At 37.7% G+C, this 26,396-nt stretch overlaps 1 protein-coding gene across 4 annotated transcripts in view; it reads right to left on the reverse strand.

Moving 5' to 3' along the window:
* Positions 1-670: 670 nt before the first annotated feature.
* LOC147178785 (ATP-binding cassette sub-family C member 4-like) overlaps positions 671-26,396 on the reverse strand; it is a 31,110-nt gene continuing 5,384 nt past the window's right edge. For 2 of the 4 annotated variants that reach the window (XM_086067435.1, XM_086067437.1), the window contains 28 exons: positions 25,909-25,998; positions 25,299-25,462; positions 25,058-25,183; positions 22,351-22,600; positions 22,059-22,160; positions 18,483-18,572; positions 18,145-18,336; positions 17,335-17,429; positions 17,177-17,263; positions 16,364-16,460; positions 15,745-15,957; positions 14,817-14,954; positions 14,451-14,488; positions 14,252-14,364; positions 13,200-13,346; positions 12,945-13,024; positions 11,913-12,063; positions 11,719-11,838; positions 11,532-11,642; positions 7,888-7,988; positions 7,615-7,806; positions 7,383-7,538; positions 6,115-6,204; positions 5,869-6,041; positions 5,567-5,672; positions 4,676-4,810; positions 4,478-4,598; positions 671-1,226 (listed from right to left, as the gene is read on the reverse strand). In XM_086067435.1, the coding sequence (XP_085923561.1) occupies positions 4,581-4,598; positions 4,676-4,810; positions 5,567-5,672; positions 5,869-6,041; positions 6,115-6,204; positions 7,383-7,538; positions 7,615-7,806; positions 7,888-7,988; positions 11,532-11,642; positions 11,719-11,838; positions 11,913-12,063; positions 12,945-13,024; positions 13,200-13,346; positions 14,252-14,364; positions 14,451-14,488; positions 14,817-14,954; positions 15,745-15,957; positions 16,364-16,460; positions 17,177-17,263; positions 17,335-17,429; positions 18,145-18,336; positions 18,483-18,572; positions 22,059-22,160; positions 22,351-22,600; positions 25,058-25,183; positions 25,299-25,462; positions 25,909-25,998 (3,375 nt within the window). In that variant the 3' untranslated portion in view covers positions 671-1,226; positions 4,478-4,580. Of the gene's footprint in view, positions 1,227-4,477; positions 4,599-4,675; positions 4,811-5,566; positions 5,673-5,868; positions 6,042-6,114; positions 6,205-7,382; positions 7,539-7,614; positions 7,807-7,887; positions 7,989-11,531; positions 11,643-11,718; positions 11,839-11,912; positions 12,064-12,944; positions 13,025-13,199; positions 13,347-14,251; positions 14,365-14,450; positions 14,489-14,816; positions 14,955-15,744; positions 15,958-16,363; positions 16,461-17,176; positions 17,264-17,334; positions 17,430-18,144; positions 18,337-18,482; positions 18,573-22,058; positions 22,161-22,350; positions 22,601-25,057; positions 25,184-25,298; positions 25,463-25,903; positions 25,999-26,396 lie in introns of those variants that run through there. The other 2 variants (XM_086067436.1, XM_086067438.1) reach the window with 2 other exon arrangements.

Genomic DNA, 26,396 nt, shown 5'->3' on the forward strand with positions numbered 1-26,396 from the left:
TAAACTCAAAATATGTTTTTAATTAAGACACATTTTACATGATTCCCTTCTTCTTCCAAATATTTTGGACTAATTCAAATCATTCAAACTTTGAAATATTCAAGACATTCAGGACATTTAGGGAACTACTCACATTCCTCATCATTTCAAAATAAGATTCCCATATTGAGAGCTATTTTAGACATTTACCTACTCCGTCCACATTTCTCCATTGATTCCACATCAGCTTGTTCAACATTTACAATTTTTACAACATTTTTGTAGTAGACTTAGCCATAAAAAAAAGAACAAGAAGATTTTTTTTAAAGCCTAGAAATTTGTAATCTATGAATGTATGAATAAACTCAAACTCTTATTTTAAATGATTCCCTTCTCCCTCCACATTTTTTGACCAATTCAAACCAATCTAAGCCTGACATCCCACTTATCAATATTTTAAATCATTTCACAGCTTTCAGTTTCAATTCTGGTTTTAAGCAGTCACACACAGTTTCTACAGATATTGAATTCTCTAGTTTTAAATATTTGATGGGCTATTTCTTATTGAGTAAGTGGAACCAAATGTGGAACTATTGTTTAAAGTTATGTTGAAAATGTAGTCATTCAGATATAACAAATCTGAATAAAAAATATATATATTTCATGTAAAATAATTCAGAAATTGCCTACAATTTGATCACAAAAGTTTATTTGTATAGCACCATTCATACACAAGGCAAGTCCATAGTGCTTTACAGAGCCAAAGACAAGGCAAGTGAAAATTAAGATAAAATCCTACCACAAGTAGGATGAATGAAAACAGTAAATTGACATAACATGTAGCTTATCAAATTCAAATCACAAAATAAAATCAAGACGTGAAAAAACAAGAAATGTTTGATTTATTAAAAAGAAAAAAGACACAACCAATTTAAAAAGACAAAATAAAAAGTGTACAACGGATATAGCAATTGACCCAATATATTCCTCTGAGATATTCACAGCATTCTTAGAAATAGGCCCATTTGATGTTTTATTTTTATTTTTATATCAGTATTAATTTTTAACATGCATAAAGTGGATACAGTATGCATGGTGTTGGATTTTTGTCAGAAGTTTGGGGTGATGGAATGTCTGCAATTTCCTGGTGTAGTTGTCGACTGTGGTTAGTGTATCTGCCTTAAAGTCTATAGGTCCTGGGTTCGAATTTTGGTTCAGGATCTCCAGGGTGGATTTTCTCTCCTCTGCTAAAAAAAAAAAAATCATGCTTCTGATTGAAGACTCCAAATTCCAAAAGTCAACGCTTTTCTGTCAAGCTATTAATACAACGAGGGACCATTACAAGGAGGAATGCTACCAGGGATTTGGGGCCCCTTGAAAAAAAAAAAAAATCACAATAGACCCCCGCTCCGTCTTAAAAGAAATTAAACAATTTTCTACCCCTGTTAGTTACGGGCCCTTAGCATTGTCATCACATCCCTTTCGGGGCCCCTGATTACATGCAACAGTCATCATGCATAGTAATGTTAAACAGTGATAAGTGCATTGATTTGGCATGAAAAACTGGCAAGCCAGACAATGACGCAATTGGTCAGCTTTGGACGGAGGTTTGGAACAAATTCATCAAACCGTTTGATACCCCAAAAAAAAAAAAAAGAGGAAAACATTCTCAAGGTAAAAGGAAGTGAGTTTTCCCAATAGGCCGTTTCAGAAGGTTTGTAAATTAGGTGCTCGGGTACTTAACCCGTGGGCGTTATTTGTCCATTTTCTGGCTTTTTTCTGTTTTTCTGTTTTTTATCAAAGAAAAAGCATTTGAAAAAATTACACTAGGGACCTGACAATTTACCAGGATTGTTTAAAAATGTTGAAGTTCAAATTGGCGCCATGCTGTAATTTATAATTATTACCAAACAGGAGGGAGAGATTCACACTAAATTGTTGTAATAATGCCCGATTTTGGCTCATTGACTCCCATTATAAATCACAGTTTTTGATATGCTGTAAACCTGATGTGTTATAATGCATTTTCCGTGATTACTGATGCAATCGCTTCTTTGACGAGTCATAAACATGAAAATAGAGGAATTTGTGTGTTGAGAGTGTTAACACAAAAAGGCTAATAAATGAATACAAAATGCATGCATAAAAAAATTATATTGTTATGACTTATGGACTTGTTTGAGCCTCTAACTATGTCATATGAAATATTCAAATTATTATTTTATTTTATATATATATACAGCATAGTTAGTCTTGCTATTAGCATAATACTGCTATTGTTGTCCATAGGGGGCATTAAAAAAATAAAAAATAATAATAATTATATATGTGTAGATAGGTCTGATGCCACTGAACATTTTGAGCGGTTGAAAGTGAAAAAAATATTCATAAATGACTAAGTTATCTCACTTCAAAGGAAATGCCTGATTTTGGCAAAATTACAAGAGTTTTGTGCTATTCGGAAAACTGCCATTGTGTGAAAACTGGGCATGCAGAAAAAATTCTATTGTTATGACTTATGGACTTATTCAAGCCTCTAAATATGTCATATGAAATATTCAAATTAGTCTTTTATTTTATATATATATATATATATATATATATATATATATATATATATATATATATATATATATATATATATATAGCATAGTTAGTCTTGCTATTAGCATAATACCGCTATTATTGTCCATAGGGGGCATTAAAAAAATAAAATAAAAACTATACATGTATAGATAGGTCTGATGCCACTGAACATTTTGAGCGGTTGAAAGTGAAAAAATATTCATAAATGAGAGTTTTGTGCTATTCAGAAAAATGCCATTGTGAAAAACCGGGCATGCATAAAAAATTATATTGTTATGACTTATGGACTTATTCAAGCCTCTAAATATGTCATATGAAATATTCAAATTAGACCTTTATTTTACATATATACAGCATAGTTAATTTTGCTGTTAGCATAATACTGCTATTATTGTCCATAGAGGGCATTAAAAAAAACTATTTTTTTTAAAACTATATATGCATAGATAGGTCTGATGCCAGTGAACATTTTGAGCGGTTGAAAGTGAAAAAAATATTCATAAATGACTAAGTTATCACACTTCAAAGGAAATGCCAGATTTTGGCAACAATTACAATAATTTTATCCCCAAAAAAAAAACGCCCACGGGTTAAAGTGGGAGTCAAACATCCATCATCGGATTTGTGCAAGGCCTTTCCTCACAGGTATGTATAAAAGATTTGGTTCTAATGTCTTTGAGTAATCAGCTGATTTTTTGGGGTTGGTAGTCATGTGATTGTTATCACAAGATGTTTAAATCGTGCTTGTCGCTCTGATCTGCTTGACCTCTTCCTTAAGAGCGTCAATGGTCAAGATTGTTCTTGGCTTTCTCGAGGATGTGAGGACCTGCCGGTGGACATATGAATCGTTCTGTCTGCATCTCAGATTGAAGCCAGTGTGATTCCTGTCTGCGAGTATCCGTGATATCTTCTCTAAATCCCGCACCTTCATGTTGGTGTCCTTCCCAAGGTTTAAGGCGATATTTCGGTGTAGATTCTCATGAACTCATTCACTGCCATTGACGGCTATAGACGTCAAAAATTCATTTGAACTATTTCTATGAATTTAACATTTTTTCCCACCTTTGTTAACAAGAGTATGAAAACCTACAATTTTTTTATTGTACATTTAGAACAGATATAAAATTTGTGATTAATCGTGAGTTAACTATTGAAGTCATGCGATTAATTACAATTTAAAAATGTAATCGTCTGACACCCCTAATTTTTAATCTTAAAAAAAAAAAGACAAAAAAAAGCTTATTAAAAATTAAACACTTTTTTTTAAAGAAAATATTATTAAAAATTAGGGGCCTCAGGCGATTAAATTTTTTAATTGTAATTAATCGCATGACTTCACTAGTTAACTCACGATTAATCACGAATTTTATATATGTTCTAAATGTACAGTAAAAAAAAATCTAGGTTTTCATACTCTTGTTAACAAAAGTGGAAAAAAAATGTGAAACTAATAAATAGTTCAAATGCATTTTTGACGTCTATAGCCGTCAATGGCAGTGAATGAGTTAATAAGGACGGCTCTAAAGCGTCTTAAACGTTTGAGATTGTAAAAGAAAATGCAGACATTGACAGCAAAGTTTCATTTTCAGTATGATTGCAAGCTAAACCAGTGAGTAGTCTGTCCTTCCAAAGTTTGACCCACTTCGGATGCAATCGGTCAATCAACAGTGATCAAACTCTACAGAACTGTTTAAGAGCTAATGATTATTATTTCGTATTGTTGCAATTGTTCTTGGAACATCTGCTCCACTTATTTACAAATAGTTATTTTCTCTTTCACATTCAACCGGCATCTTAGGTAAGTCTCAATGACACAACCCTTCAAACCTCGGAGCAATCTCAGTAATAACATGAAGATTGACCCCAAAGTGACACTTTTCAAACCTTTTCGTTTCTGGATTTTAAAGCTCACCTTTCGAATGTCCTTAAACCCTGACAAACCTCACTCAGTGTTTCTGCTGTCTCTGCTTACGTCCGCGATTCCGAGTGATTGCTGTTTCACCAGCTTCGCCCAATCAGGTCGCCTTCGCCGCCTGCATGTGATCCGCGCACAGATTTGAGGAAGATGGGCCTAATCGGCGCCACGGATGACTGCGTGAGTGCAGCTCACCTGTTTCGCTGCCTCCAACAAAGCTTCAGCCTCAGCCGGGCCCAACTGCTGGACCAACCTGTACAGAGCACCATCTTTGTTCTGAAGGAGGTTAAAAGGGCGATCCAACTCTTGTATTCTACCCTCATCCAGCACCTGCAAGCAGGAAACATGGGTACGGGAAGCATCGTGTGCTGTATAGTGCTTTAATTCCGATCCTCTACTTGGGTGGATTTGACCCAACTTTGAGTCAAGAAATTGGCATTTCAGCATAAAACAACTCGTAAATATTGGTCAGATCCCCTTATTTGGGTCAAAAAATGGCGTCATTTTTGTATCAAACAAGCCAGAAAAATGGGTTAAGTTGATCCATAAAGTGAATGGGTCCATTTTTGATCCATAAATGGGTTACTTTTGACCCAACTGTTTTTAGAGTGTTAACTCATTCACTGCCATTGACGGTTAGAGATGTCAAATATTCATTTGAACTATTTCTATTAGTTGAACATTTTCTAACCTTTTTGTTAACCTACAATTTTTTAATTGTACTTTTAGAAAAGGTATAAAATTTGTGATTAATCGTGATTAATTAATTACGATTAAAAAATGTAATCGCCTGACGCTCCTAATTTTTAATCACCTTTTTTTTGAAATCGCATTAGGCGATTACATTTTTTAATTGTAATTAATCGCATGACTTCAATAGTTAACTCCCGATTAATCATAAATTTGATATCTGTTCTACATGTACAATAAAAAAATTCTAGGTTTTCATACTCTTGTTACCAAAGGTGGGAAAAAACATTAAACTAATAGAAACAGTTCAACTCAATTTTTGGCCTCAATAGCAGTCAACGGCAGTGAATGAGTTAAGAGGTGTGTCTCAATTCAATTGTTTAGCCAAGTGCTCACCAAGATGCGATCGCTGTCTATGATGGTGTTGAGTCTGTGCGCAATGGTGAACACGGTGCAATCTCTGAACTCCCGTCGGATGGTTAGTTGGATCAGCTCGTCTGTCCTGCAGCAGTGACCATATGACTGCAATTACACATCAGTACACAGAAGGGCTGAACAATTTGGAAAAATGGTCTATTATTTGCCTTTTTCCCCATCAATTTTACATTTTAATATGCGATTCTTTTTTCAAAGTCCTTTACATAAAAAAAAATTAAAAAAAGAGTTCCTAATGCGATTTGGTTAACCACGACCGGCACCTGGGGTCCACATTGGCCGTGGCCTCGTCGATGACGAGAACGCGGTTCTTCCTCAGGATGGCTCTGGCCAGGCACACCAGTTGCCTCTGACCAACGCTGAAATTGGAGCCACACTCCGCTAGAACCGTCTCCAACTTTGAGGGAAGCTCCATCACCATGCCCTTGAGCTGGACCTGTCGGTAGCGCCGGAACATGGTCAGGACAAAGAAAGAGTCCGCATCGACAGAGGACAAGACGGGTATTTGCCTGCTCCAGAGCCTTCCAGATGTTAGCATCTGTATGCTGGTTGAAGGGGTCCAGGTTCTTCCTCACAGTATCAGTAAACAAGACTGGATCCTGGTTTACAGGGCAAGACAAAAACTTTTTTTTTTAAACACTCCCTCAATTTCATGATGCATTTTTTGTTTACTTGATCATTTCCTTTTGTTTACTGATTATTGTGAATGGCAAGGTAAGTATCACCACCACACATGATCATACTCGTCTCGTGTGTTATTTAATTTAGCAATCAGGCTTTAGCTAATACTGTATCAAAAGCACAGGAGGGACCCCATTTCACTACCGCTTATTAAAATCGATTCCTATATGCAAAAATGAGTAGAGGTACAATGATTAATTAACAACTAATTAATTATCAAATTAATCCATAAATATTTGTGATTTACCGTGTTGAGACCTTAAATAAAAAATTGAAAAAATTCTCGGAATTTCAGCCTCTCAAATATACAAAAATATTCTTAGATTTCTGTAGTCCTCATGAAAGCAGACTTTTTATTGAATGAAGATAAAACATTTGAAAACATCTACTTTTATTTTGGAAATCAATGATCAACATTTTTGCCGATTTTATGATTTCATCAAACCAGTAACTGAATCATAACAAATTTGTTTGTGCATTTTCTGCACTGTCAATTTGAAATAATGTCCTGTTTTTTTTAAATAGTGCGAGAAATTAAAACATGTTTTTTAATCTGATTCATTGATTAATCACCAAAATAATAATCGACAGATGATTATTAGATCCAAAAATGACATTTGAGGTGATGCCCTCCATTCGTTTGCATTTTAATATGAAAGCAATGAATAATAGTTCATGACAAATTATGTTTAGTTAATATGTTTCACTTTTATCATTATCATAACTGCTGCTTGTTTTGAAGCGAGTTGTGTTTAACTCATTCACTGCCACTGACGGCTATAGACGTCAAAAAGTCATTTGAGCTATTTCTACTAGTTTAACATTTTTTTCCACTTTTGTTAACAAGAGTATGAAAACCTAAAAAAAATGTATTGTACATTTAGAACAGATATAAAATGTGTGATTAATCGTAAAAAAATAATAATCGCCTGACGCGACTTAAAGATAATAAAAAATTGGGGGCGTCAGGCGATTAAAAATTTTCATCGTAATTAATTGCATGACTTCACTAGTTAACTCACAATGAATCACTAATTTTATATCTGTTCTAAATGTACAATAAAAAGTTCCCTTCGAGTGGGTGCCTGTCAGCCACCTGAGGTATGATGGACATCTTCTGTCGCAAGTCGTGCAGGCCCAACTCCGATGTCAACACGCCATCAATGTAGATGTTCCCTTGTGGCTCCGCCAGCCGGAAGAGAGCCGCCACCAAAGAGCTTTTGCCAGCTCCCGTCCGACCCACAACGCCCACCTGACCAATGCAACACTAACAGTGTAACTTTCTCTTGGGATCTTATTGGAGTTGACACTTTTGGGAAATGTCTCACCTTCTCATTAGGGCAGAAGATGGCGTTGATGTCCTTGAGGATCAGAGGGCTGTCGACGCTGTACGACAAATGTACCCGGTCAAATGTAACCTGGCCTCCACTGGGCCAATCGAGAGGAGGCCGCTTCGGGGTTACCCAGGGTGCTTCGCTTTTTAACTCGGTGTACTCTACCACCCTCTCTACAGATGTCATCTAAGGACATGGCAAGGGATGTTAATTAAACATCGTCTGACAACAAAAAATTTATATGCATGTGTACTGGACAGCACATACCATGTTCTCTAACTCTGCACTTTGCCTCACAGTCCACTGGAAGTTTCCAATAAGCGTTACAGCGTACGTCAGCACAAGGCCCACCTCGCCGGCCTCCAGGCCTGACACAAAAATAAATAAACACAATTTGGGTTAAAACAACTTGAACCATTTCTTTGTCACCACATCATAGATGGGGGACTACGACAGTCGCATCACATGACTTGACTCACCAATTTTGGGACTTTGACGAGGGATTTTAAGACTTGAACTACATGACTTGTCAAGTGGTGCCATCTCAAAATCTGCATTTTTTTGAAGGTAACTTGACATTATTAACTCATTCAATGCCATTGACGGCTATAGACGTAAAAAAAAAAAATTGAACTATTTCTATTAGTTTAACATTTTTTTTACCTTTTTGTTAACAAGAGTATGAAAACCTACATTTTTTTAATTGTACTTTTAGAAAAGGTATAAAATTTGTGATTAATCGTGAGTTGACTCGCAATTAATTACGATTAAAAAATTTAATCGCCTGACGCTCCTCCTAATTTTTAACAATCTTTTTTTTAATCGCATTAGGCAATAGTTAACTCCCGATTAATTTTTTCCCACCTTTGTTAACAAGAGTATGAAAAATTTATTAATCGTGAGTTAACTAGTGAAATCATGCGATTAATTACGATTACAAATTCTAATCGCCTGACGCCCCTAATTTTTAATAATCTTTTTAAAAATATTTTCTTAAAAAAAAAAAAAAAGAAGAAGAAAAAGATTATTAAAAATTAGGCATCAATGGCAGTGAATGAGTTTTAAGATGATTATTTTTGTGTAGTGTAGTGTACACATCTGGAAACCCAACAGTAGGCTACAATACAGCCCGCAGAGACCAACTCATTACAAGTCCAAACTCAGCGCCTCAACTATGACTGATATACTAGTACAAAACATCAAAGTCAATTCATTACAATGTTTAACAGAATTACAGTGGTGCCTTGAGATACAAATGTAATTCATGATTTAACCATGCTCCGAACTAAAATTAATAGCATATTAAATCATCTTTTTCCAATGAAATGAATAGAAATGCCCTTTCATTTGTTCCAGCCTACTCAACACACACACAAAAACATGTCTATAATAATAAATCTACATCAACTCATTCACTGCCATTGACGGTTATAGACGTCATAAATTAATTTTAACTATTTTATTAGTTTAATATTTGTTCCCACTTTTGTTAACAAGAGTATGAAAACCTAGATTTTTTTTGTACATTTAGAAGAGATATAAAATTTGTGATTAATTGTGAGTTAACTAGTGGTCATGCGATTAATTACGATTAAAATCCTGACACCCCTAATTTTTAATAATCTTTTTTTATTTTTAGAAAAAATAATAAAATAATTGTATTTTGTTTTTTATAATCTTTTTTTTTTAAAGAAAAGATTAGCAAAAATTAGGGGCATCAGGCGATTACAATTTGTAATCATAATTAATCGCATGACTTCACTAGTTAACTCACGATTAATCACAAATTGTATACCTGTTCTAATACAATAAAAAAAAGTCTAGGTTTTCATAACTCTTGTTAACAAAAGTGGGAAAAATGTTAAACTAATAGAAATAGTTCAAATGCATTTTTGACGTCTATAGCAGTTAATGGCAGTGAATGAGTTAATAATACTATCATACATGAAATTTATAAGAACTTATAGTCACTCACTACTCATATACTGTAATTAAATAGAATGCATATTTAAATGTTTCTGGTTGCATCATAATGAATTCATCGCGACTCCTTGTGTGCCGGACTTGACCACCGTGGAGCAGTATAACACACTCATGTAGACACAAATGAAGAAGATTTTCACAGCTACTGTAAGGGACTCAATAAGCTGCTGTAATAGTTGTTTTTTGGACAGGATAAAGAACGTTTTATTGTCTGTCTACATACAGTACATCTGTTAGCCTGTCCATAGCATTTTGAATCGTTTGTTAGCAACAAGCTAAGCAGACTTTTTTTTTTTTAAAGCAACACTAATGAAAAGTTTCATCCCAATTTCTCTATAGAACCGTATCTACCACAAAGGTGCAGAAGAAGGTCTGATGTGTCCAAAATGATTCCCTATTCATGCTGTCTAAGCCACGCCCCCACACAGACCTAACCTAACCTAACTTAACCTATGTACCAGTGTTATCAGTATGTACGGTCTTAATTGGCACAAGGGTGCAGATACATAAGGAAAGGTGCAGATCATTAAGCTAAGAAAGATCATAGTGCTAAAACATCCTCGTTCGAGTCCCTATCAAGTTTTGTACCAAAGAGGCCTGAATCTAACATTAACTAGTTGTTTAAAATCCACAATGTGTACTTCTCTTTTTTTTATGTTTTAGCTCATTCACTCCCGGCGATTTTCACTGAAGCAATCCCCTTCGCTCCCGGCTGTTTTACTGGATTTTGACTGATTTTGCAAGGCCCACAGAATATTGTTTTCTATTGCTATAAAAACATGGAACGATTAGTCTCTTCTTTCATCAGGAAAAAAAAGTATATATTTTTTATCTGTTTGCGTTTTGCAGCAATTAGCATCAGAATCTGTATAGAACTGTGAGTAAATGAGCTTTTTTTCAACATGGCCCTAGTTCAGGGGTAGGCAAGTTTGGTCCTAGAGAGCCGCAGTCAATGCAATTGATGTCTCCCTCCTCGAACACAGCTGAGAGGCTCCTGCAGAACGTAATTATGAGCTGATGATTTGAAACACCTGGGTTGAGCGCAGGAGACACCGAAATCATGCAGGACGGCGGCTCTCTTGGAACAAACTTGCCTATTCCTGCCCTAGTTGATCTGTTTTGCTCCGCTGCCACCTGCTGGCCGTTTTTGTAATAACTACCATTTCCTCAACCGTTCTTTGCAGTTGAGAGGCTGCATCAAAGCCTTCTGTGTGCTCTAGCATAAAAACACATTAAAACTCATTCACTGCCATAAATTCATAAAAATAAAAAATAAAAGAATATTAAAAATTCGGAGCAACAGGCGATTCATTTTTTTTTGGTACGTTTACAATAGATATGTAATTTGTGATTAATCGTGAGTTAACTAGTGAAGTCATGCGATTAATTACAATTAAAAAAATATTATTTAAAAAAATAAAAATAATAATTTTAATAATTGTTTTATTTTTTAATAATCTTTTTAAGAAAAGATTATTAAAAACTAGGAGTGTCAGGCGATTACAATTTTTAATCGTAATTAATCACATGACTTCACTCATGAGTAATCACAAATTTTATATCTGTGCTAAATGAACAATAAAAAAAATCTAGGTTTTCATACTCTTGTTAACAAAAGTAGAAAAAAAATGTTTAACTAACAGAAATAGTTCAAATGAATTTTTGACGTTTATAGCCGTCAATGACAGTGAATGAGTTAAAAAAAAAAAAACGTCTTTGGGATACTTAAAACATTTAAAGAGCAAAAGAGTTAAACACGAAGCCGCTTTTTTGAATAATATTTGCATAGTGCACTGCCACTTAACTCAAAGCAAAAAACTAAACAAAAAGTTAGAACGACATCTTGTATCTTTAAATTACTGTAAGCCAGGTGACTCATAGGCACAACTGTTCGCTGACCAGAGAGGACAGTCTTTTAACATCCTCACCATCTCGGAGTAAAATGCACCCAAATGTTGCTACGGTGATAAAGACGAAGCAAATGCTGTCCAGACGGAGGGCAAACCAGCGGGAGGTCATCAGGAAGAGAAACCACGCTTCTGTGATCAACGACATAATTTGATCAAAAACACATTCTGCGTATCGTGCATGAGAAGACGCACGCGAGAGACCAACCTGAGTGTCGGTCCTGATGTGAGTCAAAAGCTTTTGTTAACCTCTCCTCTCCTCTGAAGGCTCGGATGCTGCACAGACCCTGGAGGGACGAGGAAAGATGCGAGAAGACCGGGCTGCGCGCTGCAAGGGAAGACGGAGCGTGTCACCGATCGCCGTGTGAACCGGCTCAGTTTTACAAAAAGGCATGGACGTACTGGTGGACTCCAGACGTTTGATGTCTCGTGACGTCGAGAGATAGTACCGCCGCAGGTACAGGAAGAGGAAGAGCAGGGGAGCGATGGAGACCAGGAGATAAGGGATGATGGAGGCTGCCACGGCCAGAACGCCCACGTTCTGTAAAAAAAGCTACAAAAGCCACGTTTTTTTTCATCAAACCACGACAACAAAATATTAGTGACCTCAGCCTAATCCAGTGAGTCCCAACCATTGTGCCTTTCACTTTATCTGGTGTGTTTTATTTCACTTAGTTGATCGAAAAATTATAATCTTTTACCATAAAATGTGATTACGCCCCTTTTATAACAGCGCAAATTTATTGTTCCCTCAAAATACAGCGAGCTAAACAAGGGGTGTGCCCAAAAATTGATTCTCATAAGAATCGCCATTCTCGTTTAGTACGATTCAAAATCGATTTTAAATGTCTCAAAATCGATTTTATTTAAATTATGTTATACTGTCTTCCCTTTGTTTGTGTGTGCCTTTATTGGGAGCGCTGTTCATGCTGTACCCAATTTGGCCACTAAGGGGCAGTGTGGTTCCACGCGGTCCGATACACTGTTAAATTGGAGCCACATTAGAGAGTAGAAGGAAAAAGTCACATTCAAGTTATTCCAATAAAAGTTTTTTTTTTTGCAGCGTGGAGCCGTTCTTTTGAGTGATAAAAGTGCCGCGAGTAGCGCGCTAATTAGCATTAGCGAGTCAGACTGGAGTAGATCATTACGATTTCTTGCACATCTATAAATTGAAGCAAAAATCATTGGCAATCAAATCATTTCGAATCAAAAATCGCTCCTAAGCGAAAATCAATTCCGAATCGAATCGCACACCCAAAAATCGGAATCGAATTGTGAGACATTCAAAGATTCCCACCCCTAAGCTAAACCCCTGGCAGCAAAAGTGAGTACACCCTAAGTGAAAAAGTCCAAATTGAGCTTCCTTGAATGTAAAATATATGCCTTGGCTCAATAAAGATCGGGAAACACTGTTCGAACCCGATGGCTCCTCACTTGATAGAAGTCCACAAATATGAGTGGTAACATGGAGTCCATCTGGCTGATATCCTTGGAAAAGCGGTTCAGGATTCTTCCTAACATACATGGAAACAAACAAACTTTGGGATCAGCGCAGAGAAACAACGGCATCATCAATGTGAGTGACGCCTCCTGCCGTACATGACATGAGCTGTCAACAAGCTACGTGTGATTTGCTTCACCTTGAAAGATTACATTTCCAACAATTAAGACGAGGCGTCGATGTTTCACCTATGGGGTTGACGTCAAAGAAGCGGACCGGGGTGCGGAGGACGGCGTTGAACATGCGGTTGTGCAGCGTCTGAGTGGATCGCACTAACCCATGGAAGATGACTAAGCTCCTGGCGTAGCCCAGGATGACGGCGGCGGCAGTCAAACCTGCAACACACAGAAAGCAGGGACAGGAATGGATATGAATTTTGCCGTTCTCATTTCATTATCCATACTGCGTACCAATCAAGGGAAATCATACTACGGACAGATAAGAGTATTGATGTAATTATCATTGTATATATAATGTGATAATACAAAAATATTTCTGCATAGTTCAGTTCTGTGGGAAATGGACAAACTGTTATACAGAGAAACTCTGAGATATGGAATAGTGAAGTGAACATCAAATAATTGACGTGAACATTAGATAATTAACTGCCATTAAAATTGCGTAATTTTTTTAAAATGAAAAAACAAAAACAATACACCGGGAAATACTGCCAATCAGTGTCTTCCATGATAACACAGGTTCGCCCACCATAAATATTTAATATTTTATTTTTTAAATATGTATCTATTCTAAATCTGCAAATAAGTGAAGTCTGTGCGTAACAAACCACAAATACGCAAACATCTGTTGCAATCCTTTTGAAAATATATACCGTATCCATATAAAAGTATTTTCTTAAAATTACATAAAATGAATGGCTTTTTTTTCTTTTATCTTTTCATCACGTTTTAAAATACATTTTATACAGAAAAACAATTTAATGGATAAAAAAAATGGTAGCAGTTACACTAAGTGCGGGTTGAGAGGTCGTGCCTGCGGTGCGAGAGAGTGAATGCTTCTGTCTTGACACCATGTTGGAAAAGTTTAGAACCAAAACACACTTCTTCCATGTGTAACATCCTCACTCATTTGCAACATAAGAAGAATCAATAAGCGGAATCGTCGAGCAAGAAGAATAATCATTCTAGGAATCAAAATGACCAAATATCCTTCATTTTTTGCGACTAGTCTATAGAGACATTTCCAAACAAAAAGAGAAAATAAGAATTTTTGGACTGACCAGAATAAATGCCCAGATAAAATGGTAGACTGTTGCCTTGGTGTAAGCCAGTCTCATTGGTGCTTTTCCCAACACTCACAATCGTGCTGGTGTTGTTGCGCTCATCTTTGGCCCTGTCGACGACAAAATCAACACAAGGTAACTTGATCAGATTCCGTTTGTATTTGTGTGCAGAATAGATACCGGTCCATTGACTCACCAGAACACAAGCCACCAGTCCTGAAGAATATATGCAGCCTAGGAAGTACAACAAAGATACATTAGCTATGCAAGTATGTCACAATCAGTCTGGGTATTCAACTGCTACTACAACGGCCTAGTTTTTTATCTATTAGTTTGAGACGTTAAAAAACCTTTACCTAATTTCCATTGTATTTTTTTTTTAAACATAATAACAGATCAGTACCAGTAAAATAGCTATATGAGCTTTGTAAAAAATAAATAAATGAAGTGTGACATCATGATCATGGCAGCGGGTGTTTTAGGGGTGTTCAGTGGAGACCATTTAATATAATTATATTTACTGTATCTTTCCTACAACCTCCAACAAAAGGTTCTGACTCACCTCGGCGACGACACTGAGCAGCAGAATAGCCAATAAGATCAGAGGATGACAGTGGGCGGTAAAATACTTGGCATAAATGTCCCTGCTGACATTTCCTTCAGCACGAGACTCCTCCTCTAAAGCGTGTGCAGTCTCAACCTGTAAAACAAATCAAGAATAAATAAATAAAAACTAGAACTGCTCATCATTGTTATCTTACTGTAAAAAAAATTAAAAACTATGCAATCTGGACTGGACCCCCCGCTTTTCATAGGAACTAATAGCAAAAGCCTGTGAGCAATTGACAACTCCTCTGTAAGGGGTTTGTAATTGCCTCTTGAGGCCAAAAGATGGCGGTAGAGCTTGTAAAACGGAGACTTATTTGGATTGATTGATTTAGTGTAGCAGGTGACACACAAAGACAAAGAATAATCATCAAAACATCAACACCATGCATATATTGTACACAATCATTTGACAGATACACGACTGGATTCAGTAGTTATTCAACACAAACAAATCGGCTTCACGTGAGGCTAATCAGCAGGTTTAGCTAGCATACTCGCTTATAGCACGCTAGCACAAAGTTAAATGTCACATATAGGCAAACACATACAAGCACTTTCACAATAGTAAAAGTCATTAAACTTAAATCTTGACATTTACACAATAAATGTTAGTGAAAAAAGGTCAGTTTTAACAGCAAAGAAGATGGGCTACTCGTAGCTGCATCAGGAAAGAAGCAAAAATGTGACCGTTCCATAGCATAAAGTGAATTCAAGAATGGCCATAAAACAGATTTAAATAAATAAAATCTAACATCACCAAGATGCCACAAGAAGGGGCCAAAGTAAGGTTAGTAAGTAGATTCCCCCCACAAAAAAATATGCCAATGCATGAATTTGTGAAATATGAATATGCGTGTAAAATGTGTAATTCTGTTGCTTACAGGGAGAATGTCAGGGATACTGCCCTCTGGTGGCAGGAGGGTGCTGTAGCGTGAAGTATTTGAACAATTTGTCTTCTTGCTGGAGATTGACGCCTTGTCACAGTTGGCTGACATATATGGATGTTCTTGCTCCTGCTGTTTTTTTACGAGAAAGCCAACATCAAGGCCGGAGTTCTGCAACTCGCTGTAGGTACCCTGGGCCATGATACGACCCTTAAAGTAAGCAAGAAATAAGCAAAAACAGTCAGTGTATCAAAATCGCATGGAAATGTGTGCAAATGTTCCACTCTGCAAAGACATGTTTTACAGTGCTAACAACGGTGCTCACTATTTAAATACAGTTTTTTTGTTTTTATTTGCCTTCATTTAAGTGCAGCGTTAACATTCAAACAGTCTCGCTTAAACTTTTGTTTTTAGCCATTGCAGTATTTTTAGCAAATAGGCATTTTCCAAATACTGTATAGTTGAATTGGGTTACAACCCCACCGGTCAACCATCTAATATATAGAGCCCATAATGTTTTTATTTTTGCTTGACTACGATACCTTTCCAAAATCATACTGAAAATGTTTCACCTCTACACAACCCTATTGATGACAGTCAAAGTTGCAACACCAACCTCCTTGACCACCACTATCTGATCAACTGTCCACAGATTCTGAAGTTGGTGAGTAACCAGGATGCGACATTTGTTCTTCAGCAGGCCACAGATGCACCTAATGAATTGACAAAAACACTCGACTCTTCAAGAGGACTGACAAAGGTCGTCAAAAGACACATACATGATTTTATCGGTCATGATCAGACATTAAGAATACATCTGAGGAGATAGTATGCTTCCATCATGGTGAGATCGATTAAAGTTAACAACAATTAATTGTTTAACACATTTAGCTGTAAATACCATGAAATAAAAGATAGAATTCTGAAATTTAGTCTCATAGTTATCTGTCCATCTAAAACCCGAATGTCTTCAGTATACAACAAAAACGAAACAATTGACCTTGTTGTTCCAATACTTTTGGAGGGGAGCCCAGGGACTGTACAGTATGTGAAAGTACATCTATGCTAATACAACCTTGTTACTGTAATTACAATAATATTCAAATGAAGTTAGTATTCAAATCTAAATGCAACTTTCTTCAAGTCATTGCGATTCAAGGATTTATTCGTCAACATTTTTCAAATAGTCTTTCTGGTGCCTGAGTATCTGTAACAGGGTTTTTCCAAACAGCAAAATATATGATAAGATAAATAAGGTATTTTAGAAAAATTCTACAGTTAGTGTGTGTGCCGGAGGTCTTGAAAACATAACACAAAAAAATGCACAGAATTGGTCCATTTTTCAAAAATGCTGTTTGCCTGTATCACTCTCAAATTCAGAAGTGACCCACAATGTGCGAGGTAAACTGAGGGATCGATTAACACTCACGCTTCAAAGAGAAATTTCCCAACTTCGGCATCCACGGCACTCAGAGGATCATCTAAGAGGTAGATATCTGCTTCCTCATACACTGCTCTGAGGACACACACACAATTATTCTCACTGAGCATGTTTCAGACTGCATATACAACAGAACATAGTCACACCTGGCCAGGTTGATGCGAGCTTTTTGCCCCCCGCTGAGGGTGCCCCCCTTGTCCCCGATGAGAGTCAGGTCGCCATCCGGGAGGAGCTCCAGGTCCTGCACTCCAATACATTGCACACAACACAATCTGCAGTGCAAGGCAATGTGATGATAGAAAAATAAATAGAAAATGTACTGGATTATTTTTAGTTCAAGTTAAATTCATAAAAAAAGAAAAGATTATTAAAAATTAGGGGTGACAGGTGATTTTTTAAAAAATTGTAATTAATCGCATGACTTCACCAGTTAACTCACGATTAATCACAAATGTTTTAAATGAACAATAAAAAAAATTCTAGGTTTTCATACTCTTGTTAACAAAAGTGGAAAAACATGTTGAACTAATAGAAATAGTTTATAGCCGTCAATGGCAGTGAATGAATTAAAAAAAAAAAAAGAAGAAGAAGAAAAGATGATTAAAAATTAGGAACTTCGGGCGATTAATTTTTTTTAATTTTAGCTGTCAATGGCAGTGAATGAGTTAAAAAATTAGGGGTGACAGGTGATTAACATTTGACGTTTTGACGATTGACGTTTATATCCGTCAATGGCAGTGAATGAGTTAAAACAAAAAACAAAATTAAGCCTTATTGAATTTAATTTAAAAAAATGTTTAAATTGTATTTCTTATTTATTTTACACTCCTTATCCTGCTTTTAAAATGAAAGGATCATGTTTTGTCATATTTGTTGAAACTGTCAGACTGACCCGACATCAGTAAAATGATCTGTGAAAAAAATATCAGTCCTGTCCATTTGCAATACCAACTCACCTTCTTGAGAGCGCAGGCCTCCAGTACGCGCTTATACTTGTGGGGATCCAGCACTCTCCCGAACAGGATGTTACTGCGGATGGTCCCCGGGAACACCCACGGCTGCTGGGATGCGTAATTGAGTTGACCTCTGACCGCCATCGTTCCGCTGTCCTGAGACAGCTCGCCCAGGATGGCGCTCAGCAGGGACGACTAGGAGAAGGGGGCGGAGTATAGGTGATGAGTGAAGTCGACATGGACCTTTTGTCAATGACCAGTGCATTGATCAACAGTGTATCCAAACCTGAACAATTATGCACACCACACTTTGAGAATCACTAACAAAGTTTTAATCTCACCTTCCCGGAGCCCACTGGTCCGATGACAGCCAGCAGCTGATGTGGCTTCACTGTGAGAGAGATGTTCTGCAGAGATGGCGAATCCAGAAACTGAAAACAAGAGATATAGTTGTCATCAGAAATGTTCCGTCCCTCCACGCGGCGGGGGGTGGGGTGGGCGCGGGTGCCCTCTCCGCTGTCCGGCCACTCTTCGGCGCCGATGCCTGGGTGCGGGGGTCCCCGGGGGCTGGGGGGCTGCCGGTTGGTCGTGGTGGGATGCGGGGGTTGGGGGGTTTGTCTGGGGGCTTGGAATTTAGATGTTTCTGGGGTTGGTGAAGAACTCTGGTTGGTGGCCCGGTCTGTGGTGTCTGGTCGATGCTGGATTTCACCTTCCTTTGTTTTCTTTGGTCCTTCCTCGGGTCTCCTGACGGCGGTGTTCGGTTTAGGTGAACGGTATGGGATTTTTAAAATAGGTTTTTGGTGAACTAACGAATACACACACACTCGCACGCACGCACGCACGCACATACACATACTCACCCACATACAAAAAAAAAAAAAGCGCAATGATGATGACATTACCGAATGAACAAAAAAAAACATGTATGTACGCTACATTGATAATGCCTTGAATGAGCTTTTGAAAAAAAAATAAAAAAGAATTAAGAGCGCAGGTTTGAATTCTTCTTCTTTTTGTAATCCACACGTGCAGGCTAAAATGACCACAGTGGTTGGCTAAATTGTGAGGAAAGGGTTGAAGAAAATAAAGGTAGAAAAACTTGTTTTGGGGATGAGGAGTCACGCAGGCTCAGAGAGACAAAATAAATGAATTGAAAATTCTGCTATGGATACCCATGACAGGTGGGGAGCAACATATTTGCTGGCCTAAACAGTAACTTGATATTTGAAGTATTTCAGCTAATTAATATATATATATATATATATATATATATATATATATATATATATATATATATATATATATATATATATATATATATAGTCAAATTAACCAGTGAAAGTTCAGTTGATCTATATTATAATTTTTTTTTCCATTTCCTGTTAACCCATTCAAGGAAATTTCTTGGAATTAGGTGAGTAATCTTTAACCTAAATGAAAGTGACCTCTCAGGTAAAAGAAGATAAGATATAGTGTGAATAATTTACATGTTGTCTATCAATTGTGGCATTATTTGTTCCATCCCACACAACAGTCGGTCACTTGTTAGGCTGTGTAAAATACAACGGGTTTATTTTCAAAATTTATGTCACTGTTCAAACTCTTATTTTCTAAACTTTCGGCGGAAGTTTATTTTGAAGGTATGCGGACAGGTAGAGGGACGTCGAGACGACAATTGATTGAGAGCGTTTAAAGAGGCAGAAACAGTTACACGCACGACAAATCCAACATTAAAGATACTTAGCCAGGTTGAAAGTGTCAACAAAGAAAAATAACTGAAAGATTTGGACTGACTTTGAATAGATTTGTGTTTACCTTTTGAGTTTAGTTGGCCTGACTTGATCTGTATAAGGAAATGCGAACGTGTCTGATTGACGGCGTCACGTTTGTTGCATTCTCTAGCTCTTACGGTGTAACAGGTTTGTTTATGAGACAAAGGAATGGAAAATTAAAAGTAAAGCGTCATTATTTCAACAGACGCTACAGGCTGTCTATATACGATTCAGGTCAAGTGAGGACGTTAGTGGCCACGTCATGAGTCCACCCTGTCACAGTAGTTAAACTATAATAGTATTTTTCGCTATGTGTGATGGTGCATTGTCAGCTGACGATGTTCTATTTGAAATTCCACAACAACAATTGGGTGAGCAAGTTTGAATTGAATTTTGGATTCTCTGTACTCTAAAAATGATATGTTTGTCCATGTGCGGAAATAAATGAAGAAATAAAAGCATCACTTGTCGACCAAACTAAATAGTTAACACAGTGTACTACAAAAGAGTATCTCTTATCGTCAACACAAAAGTCCCCTTCTATACCACACTCTCTAGTCTCCTCCCATATCAAGCTACTGAGAAGAGCAAAACAGATTTGTATTTTTTTTTAACTTGATGAATCCAACCCAAGTGAGCGTCTTGCAATCTTCGACACGAGCGCTTGCATTTGTTAAGGTTTCACTGCATGTAAGATAATAGGCTAGTCCGTTGAAATGGGTGGTTGCGGTTTTCAAACTTGGACTATGGACCTCACCTGCTCCCCCCCTGCATGATGACCAAGTTGCAAAACTATATAATTGTTTTAGTTTAAAAAAAAAATCTAAAATATGCATATACACCACCAATAACATTAGCATCACGTCACTTTCACTTTTTATAGCAACTGTCTAATCTTGCCTTCATTTGACCAATCTTCTTGGCAGAATTGGTTGACTCCATTTTTGCTTGTTGTTTCCCGGCACAGAGCCTTTTAAGTTGAGCACACAAATATTCTATCTTCCTTTTTAGATCTTGACTGAATTCCACGCACTTGCACACAGTCATCCCTCCCTACACGCAGATCACACACTGTGCGTAGGGCCCCATCCTCCGCGGTGGGCTCCATTTTGTGCAAGGGGTCGCATGTGAGGGAATGCTGTACTTGACATGTTGTACAGCAAAATTCCACCCCACCCGTCGATAAAAAAAAAAGGGGGGGGCATAAACTATGGCTGTTGGGGCCACAATTTGTTGCTGCTTACTCATTGTTGTGAATATGGTCGAATTAATGAGCGCTGTTATTAAGGCTTGATCTTGAAAAAAATATATATTCTAGAACATTCAGCAACACTTACTAAGATTCGTGTGAAAGTACTGGGTAGTCATGGTTTCAGACTCATTTCTTGACTTGGTCAGAACACAGTAGCCTCTAACTTAAAATAAGCACAACATTTACGTGACTAAGTTGCAAACTAAAAAAAAAACCCACTCATTTTCACTCCAGTATATAGACAGCCTATAAAGTCACAAGCCGTGACAGACGGTTGCATGTGATGGAGCAAAAAGTGTGACAATTGATACACAGAACACCCACAACATGTGAATGATTCACACCTATAGTGTCTTCTTTGACCCCGTAACACCAGAGAAACCACTTTACTTGAACGCGGGTTAAAGATTACTAACCTAATATGTGCATATCAAAGAATTTCCTGGAACGGTTGGTGGAAAATGTAACAAAATGCAAGATTTTAAGAAAAAACTCAACATTATTTAAAATTAAGCGGGATTAATTGACGATTAAAATAATGATCGATTAATCGCCGATCGCTCAGCTGCACTCATCAGATGGAGCAGCACAATGTCCATTGAATTGAAACAAAAAATGTGGAAAAGCATTTTAATTTCTGTACATTTTATTCAATACTGTGTACAGTACTTTTAGAAAGTTCTTCTTTGCCGTCACTTGTACCCTTTTGTGTTGGCATCACAAAAAAAAGCCTAATAAAAGGCATTGCAGAGTTAATCCTTTAATGCTCACTGAGCTGGAGTCTAATGATAAAATGACGTCACGCATGGTGGTGGGTCAACTTCTGGATTTTTGTCCCAAATATTTAGTTTGAATTTTAAATTGTACAACTACCTTGGAGGTCGAATGCTCACCTTATCCCAGTAGCATGTCAGCCTCGTCATCTCGATCATGTTGGGGTTCTTTTCCTCCCGTGTCAACTTCCTTCGATTCATTTCATCCAGCAGGAGGAAATTCTAGGTGGGGTTATAAACAAGAATGATCAGAAAAAAAAACAGCTCAAAAGAGTAAATAAAACAATATAGTTCTTAAAAGTTCAATAAAACTGAAGTTTACTTGAAAAGTCTACTCTCTCCACCAAAACGCTGTGACACAAAAATGAATGTTTTTCAAGGAGAGGTCAAAGGTGTGAGGTGAGAGCATTACCTTGATCCTGCGAATGCTGACGATGGTCTCGGACAGTTTTTCGATGGCCAGGGGGAAGAAGAGCGTGACGGTGAGCTTGATGGCGCCGTACAGCGACACGGTGACGAAGACTCGGCTGGCGCTGATGCTGTTGCCCAGCGCCACGTACACGGCGAAGGTGACAAACACCACAATCTTACTGCTGGCGAAGAACGACGCCATGTTGAGTCCTCGCAGGTAGGAGCTCTTCATGATCTGGTTTATTTCCTTTCTGAAGACAGAAATTTGTTTTCCCAATATTTCACAAGTGAAGTGTTTGAACTGAGAAAAACAATACTGTTTTGATAATGAATCTGCTGACGGATGGTGTTTCCTGCACAAAATGCGGCAAAACAAGAAATGTTTGGATATGAAATGCATTCAATCAATATACGGTACAATTTGCACTCAAACGCTAGCCTGACAATGTTGTCTTTCAGCGCCGTCACGCCGAAAGAGACATATGCCAACATGTCACGTGACACACTTTATCTCGAAGGGTTGCAGTCCGAGGTGCAACCCACAATTACCCGAAAGAAAAAACTTTTGCAACTGGAACACACATCAATCATTTATCGAGGGCAGGAATTTAGAACAAACTTTCCTAATCCCCTTTCAAGTCTGAACGTTGCTTTGCAGGCCACCACAACATAAGAAGGAGGTTTTCGTGGAACAAAGCACATAGCAAGAAGATTATTAATCGACAACTCTCACTGGCTGCCACATTAGGCACACATGTATGCAGTTTTGATTCAGACAGTCAGCTACATATTGATTTTGTTATAAAATGTGCAGCATGTATACTGAATGTAATACATGGAGAAGACTGTTGCAACTAAGCTGTACAATGTAAAACAAAAACTCCAAAGCAAACAACTTGCTTGTTTTGTTTTATCAAAGTTTGTTGCCTTGAAATCTTTAGTTGACCCAACTTTTTCTTTTGTTTTTAACACTGCAGTAATATCATTTTGTGCTCTGTGTGTTTATGCACCGTTTGTGTTCAAATATTAGTTGTTTAAATGTATACATTATAACCAATGTGATTGGGGGCACTATGTGTTAGCTAGCATTAAGCTAGCATACTTCCCGTAAGACAAAAAAAAAGGGATGTTGTTTGGTTAAATACACAAACGTGTAATTCTGTCAAGCCAAGTTAAACACAAAAGTCTCAAATTCTCAAAACCAGTTTTGCGGCACACAGAACCAATGTTTAGCCACTTTTCTTTTCTTTTAGTAATGGATGGAATAATTGATAGGAGAATCCATTCTGAAAAGATTTTTTGGTGACAAAATTAATGTTTAAATGAACAGTTTGAATATCTGCCATGATTTTCTTTAAAGGCAAAATTTCAGATCAAGCTCTTTCATTGGATTTGACAAGACTGTACTCCATCCAGGGCCGGACTGGCCATCTGGCATACAGGGCAGATGCCCGGTGGGCCAGTGCCTTTTAGGGCCCATGTGGTGCCAATCAATGATTCTATAGCTCCAGTTTACCCAGAGAGACCGGCCCACAATTTAGAGGGAGCAGCAGCCCATTGATCCATTTACAATATAGATAGCAAACATCAGTGGTAAAGCTGCGTAGTAGCCAAGGGTGGTCAGGAATTGGGCTGGCGGGCATAAGTCAAAATGCCAGGGTCAATTATTTGTGCCAGTCCAGCCCTGACTCCATCCAGCATATGTCCATTGAGTGTGCTGCGTGAGTTTCAGTCATTTGTATCCTGATACAATCAACAATGTCCTGCTTGAAATGCGATGCGTGTCAGTGAAAAAAACGGCTTCACTGCTACAAATAATCACATGTAACACAAGTCTATGGTACGAGTGCCACTCACTGGGATGGCATCAACAGGCCTCGCTGATCATGTCACAATATCCACCTCTACACTACTATGAAACCTTGACAGGGTAGGAAGTGCACGGCAGCTGATAAGAGGACTTCAAGGTCAACTTGGCCAGGGAATCGAACTCACTCACCGTCCTCCTGATAAATATTTTGTACTTGTTTACCCCACAATATTCTTCTACATCAACAGACACAGACATGCCAAGTCTAATGTGGCGTGGTCATTAACCCATAACAAAAAGCAAATTCCGAAGCCTGCACGTGAGGCCTTAGGGGAACTAACAGCTTCTTTTTTTTTATATATATAAAAAAAAAGAAAAAAAAAAAAGAAAGGCAGACGCCCACATTTTTGACTTCATTATTTTAAGCCCAATACACTAATAGAGCCACACATCGGAGAACAAACAAATGCACAAAGCTTGTGGATAATAAGGACTCAGGAATAAAAAACAAAAACTTGTTATGGATCTTGGTGTTTCTGGGTGCAAGAGAAAAATCCATTTGGGACGGTACCACTAGTAAACGAGCCTTTCTTGTCATTGTGTCACACATTGACACATGCTTGCGAACAAGAGAGCTGCTTCGATTGGCCGGGAATCAAGTCGGCTGTGTGCACCCGCACAAAATGACCAAAAAGAAAGAAAACTCCACCCAATTTGCAGACTTCATTGAACTGCACTTTGCGCTAGGACTTGCACTGCGCCTGCAGCACTAGGCCATCAAAGCAGTCTCGCAATCTTCACTGTAACTATTTTTGACAACCACCTGATTATTCCTTTACACCTCATTTAAATTCATTTCGACTTTTAAAAAGGTCAATGTAACTGAAAAACACCTGACCTTCTCGACTCTGTGACTAGAGCTGAGAAGGGGATTTCCCAAGCGTACATCTTGATGATTCGGATCCCAGACACCACTTCGTTCATGATGCGGATCCGACTGTCAGTTAGGACCGCTGTTTTGCTCCTGGGCACGCATAAAAAAAAATTTTTTTTTAAACATTCTTTGGAGAACACATGTTGCAACATGCACTGTGCTATTTTTTTTCCCCCAAACCCACATTTTTTGTTAGCCTACTCACCTGAAGATTCCAAACAGCTTTCCAAACCACGTCTGCACGGGCAACATGAAAACGAGGACAGCCACGCCCGCTAGACATGAGGGCCCAATCTCGTACCAGAGGAAAACTATGATCACAACCGCCTGTAGCGGACCCACCCACAGGTAGTGTAGATTGAGCGTAACCTGCACAATGAAATAATATTTGCTTCAAGGGTTAAGCTCGGTTCAAGCATGCACGCTAATAGCATATCATGCATACTAGTCCAGTCCACACAAAATAAGCAAAAGGGCCACATTTGTTAATGCATTGATTAATCAGAGGGTGAACAAATGAAGAAAATGTTTTTAAGTAAATCATTTGAAGCCATGTAAGGTACACATGATGTAAGTTGAATTCATTCCATGACCACATTTGTTACTCAAAATACTCGCATCTCAAATCACCTTTTCCCATTGAAATGAATGAAAATGCCCAAAAAAGGACATGTTTGTCATCTGATTTTGGTTTTGTTTGAACCATACACATTTCAAATGTGCCCTCCGGTGATATTTTTAGAAACAAGGCACACTTCAAAATACGGCAAATCATGATGGCAAAATGGTACTTGAAATGTTGCAGCACACCTGACCTCATCGAAACGGTTGATGTCATTTGAAAGCAGGTTTACAATTTGGCCTGTGGTGGTTTGCCCCATTGCTTGGCTGCTGAGACGAAGAGCCTGCAGAAAGCCAAAAAGACATTTGATCAGCGGTGGGAAGTCAGGAAGTGAAAATACAAGTACATTTTTCAGGTATCTATAATTTACTTCAGTATTTATTTTTCTGGTGCGTTTTTAATTTTAATCCCAACATTTGAAAGCACATATCTATACTTTCTGCTCTATGTTTTTTCCAACTTAGCGGTTGACAAAATGAAGATGTAAATTGAGTTAATTGAGTTAAAATATTCATTAAGATATTGGGGACTTATCAGGAAAAAAAAGAAAGCACAATAGTGATATGGAGGATAACGAACCAGGGAGCGCTCTGAAAAAACACATACAGGTGAGCTAAGGAACACATTGCCCAAGCAAGCTAGTTTTAAAGATTTTTTATTTTCTTATATACAACTCGGTCC

The sequence above is a fragment of the Leptonotus elevatus genome, chromosome 2 (genome assembly GCF_054856555.1).
Source record: "Leptonotus elevatus isolate MCC_2025b chromosome 2, RoL_Lele_1.0, whole genome shotgun sequence".
NCBI classification, from domain to species: Eukaryota; Metazoa; Chordata; class Actinopteri; order Syngnathiformes; family Syngnathidae; genus Leptonotus; species Leptonotus elevatus.